The 2,889-nt window shown below is 35.3% G+C and overlaps 1 protein-coding gene across 1 annotated transcript; it reads left to right on the forward strand.

Moving 5' to 3' along the window:
- Positions 1–2,186: 2,186 nt before the first annotated feature.
- On the forward strand, positions 2,187–2,597 carry LOC142632805 (uncharacterized). The gene has a single exon (XM_075807137.1). The coding sequence runs from the start codon at positions 2,187–2,189 to the stop codon at positions 2,595–2,597; it is 411 nt and encodes a 136-aa protein (XP_075663252.1).
- The last annotated feature ends 292 nt before the right edge of the window (positions 2,598–2,889 follow it).

Below are 2,889 nucleotides of genomic sequence, written 5' to 3' on the forward strand. Positions count from 1 at the left end.
TAACAGACTCACAGGAAATATATAAAATGGTACGCTTTTTTGGCTTTATATACTGTTTGCTCAGTGAGGCTTGTGGTTTCGCCACGTGGAATGTGAGAAAGAAAGTCAAATTAGGGAAGACCCGAATAAGCAATCAAAGGAAATAATTGTTTTTTAAGGGAGGAATTAAATATACTTTTTTTTTTTTTGGCAAACTATAAAATAGCATATCCCGTACTTGAATATATTGTTTGGCAAAATGACAGATGGCTAAATGTTGTCTAAATACCGATTTTAAATAGTTGTATTATATTTTTCTTGTTTATAATAGGATTTTGAAAACAGTTTCGATGTTTTCAAGATACACATTTAATGCAGTAATCACTCCACAAGTATATAAGTGTTTACGAGGTATGAAGAGCAAGAGTCAGGATTTAAGTCTTCAAAGAGAGTTTCATACATATAAATATATATATATATATATATATATATATATATACACACACTTAGAATATATTAAGTAGAATTTTTATCTTGTATAAAAAAAAATACAAAAAATGTTCAAAAATAGTGAACCTAATCTGTCATTATTAAAAAAAAGTGCATATGCTCTATTCCTGTGTCATTATCCACACACAAAAAAAAAGAAAAAAAGAAGAAAATAATCTACAAATTTTACATATTACTCTTGTAAAAAAAAATTTTATATCTCAAAAATAGAAATAGTGTCTTAAACATCTTTTTTTGTTTTAAAATTTTGAAAATTGTTCTAAAAAGTGAAAGTCAAACACATATATTATAAAAATTAATTTTAAAAATTAATTTCAAATTAATTTTTTTTTTTTAAAATTCGTACGGTTTGGAGGACAAAAATAAAAATCATCCCACCAAAAAAAAAAATCATCCCACCAAAAAGGGCTGAGGCCATTATCTATAATAATATTGGACAAAATCAGTAGAGACTTTCTTTGGGGGTCCTCCATAGAGAAGAAAAAAATTCACCTTGTGGGTTGGAGTAAAATTATAAGACTGGAGGAGGAAGGGAGTTTAGGCATCCAGGTAGCAAGAGCTAAAAACATTGTCTTGCTTACCAAGTTCAATGGGAGATTATTTCACGAAAAGGACTCGTTTTGGGCTAAAGTCTTGTTAAATAAGTATTGCTCACAGTCGAGAAGGCAGTTAAAGGACCCCGACAAGCTCCCATGCTCTTTTATTTGGGTTGCATTAAAGGTTGGATTTCCTATTTTCAAACAAGGCATCTACTAGAGTGTAGGAAATAAGTTTGACTTGAGCTTTTGGGAGAGTAATTGGGTCAAGGGCATCACTGTGAAGGAGCTTATTGAAGGCCCTCTCACTCATCAGGAAGAAGTCATGATTGTTACTGATATGCACCAAGAAGGAAGATGGGATTGGGGGAAAATTTCCCTCGTTCTTCCTCAAGACGTGGTGGACAGAATCTAGGCCATCCCCATTCAATTGTTTGGTGAAAAAGAAGACACCATGACATGGAGATTCTCTCGAGATAGGGATTTCAGTCTTTCCTCGGCCTACTATTAGTCACTTCTTGATCATGTAACTTCTTCCCCTTTCACGGGCAGTTGGGTTTGGGGGCTGGATATGCTTCCAAAAATCAAGCATTTTCTTTGACTTTGTCATCACGGAAGCATCTCGATAAGGCAAGTGCTCAATACCAAAGGAATAAATTGCAACACAAGTTGCCCTTTGTGTCATAGGCAAGAAGAGTCCATCATTCACGCTCTAAGGGACTGCCTTGTTGTGAGGAACTTCTAGATGAACATGAAAGTACCTCAGGTCCTAACCAACTTCCTTTCTCTTGATCTTCTTGAATGGTTGAAAGAAAGCAGTGTGTACAACTCCCAGATCAAAGCAAACAGTTTGCCATGGTGTGTGCAATTTCTATTTGCCATTTGGTCCTTGTGGAAGCACAAGAATCAAGTTACTTTTGAGAACATCCTAATCAACCCGAAGCTGCACCATGCGTGCATATAGGTAGTCAAGAAGTTTTTCTATTGTGTGGGGAAGGGGCAAAAGCTTAAGCATCAAAATGTGACACTGGTGTGCTGGGTTAAATCGCCCCTTGGTTTGCACAAATTGAACACGGATGGTGCATCCATTGGGAATCCTAGCAAGGCCGGGGGGGGGGGGGATTAATACGTGACCATCAAGGGAAATGGATCAAGGGATTTATGAGGCATATTGGTTTTGCAACTAACATTACAGCTGAACTGTGGGCCTTGAGGGATGGTCTGATCTTAGCAAAAGAACTTGGCATATCACAACTTGTTGTGGAGATGGATGCTATAGTCATTGTAGGCCTAGTTCAATTGGATAAATCCCCTAATAACTCGTATTCTGCTCTGCTCAATGATTGCAGGTTTCTTCTTTGTCAGCTCCACCGAATCAAGATTAACCATGCTTTTCGAAAGGCGAATAGGGGTGTTGACTATCTTGCCAAGGGAGGCTGCAATCCTCTTTGTAATTTTGTTGTTGTTGATTATCCTCCTATGGACAAATTATGTAGTATTTTAGACTTTGATGCTATGGGCTTGTACTCCTTAAGGCTTTCAGCTACAACTTTGTCTTTTATAGCTAGTTAATTTTAATGCTATCATCCCTTTTTACCAAACAAAAAATAATAAAGTACCGAAAAGACCGAATGGTAATTACCTTATTGCCCAGTGCCCACAGAACAGCTAATAGCAAAATGAACTCCAAAAAACTTGTTATACATTTACAAAAAAGAAAGCGATAATAGTCAATACAAAACCACCTCAATTAGGCTTTAAACAAACAATCTGCCCATTAATATATATATATATATATATATATATATAATAATAATAATAATAATAATAATAATAATAATAATAGGTAAAACTGAGAGAAAAT

The sequence above is a fragment of the Castanea sativa genome, chromosome 4 (genome assembly GCF_040712315.1).
Source record: "Castanea sativa cultivar Marrone di Chiusa Pesio chromosome 4, ASM4071231v1".
NCBI lineage: Eukaryota > Viridiplantae > Streptophyta > Magnoliopsida > Fagales > Fagaceae > Castanea > Castanea sativa.

Bases quoted from the DNA above. Each gene is read 5' to 3' on its own strand.
- LOC142632805 (XM_075807137.1), top strand. From the start codon at position 2,187: ATGAGGCATATTGGTTTTGCAACTAACATTACAGCTGAACTGTGGGCC.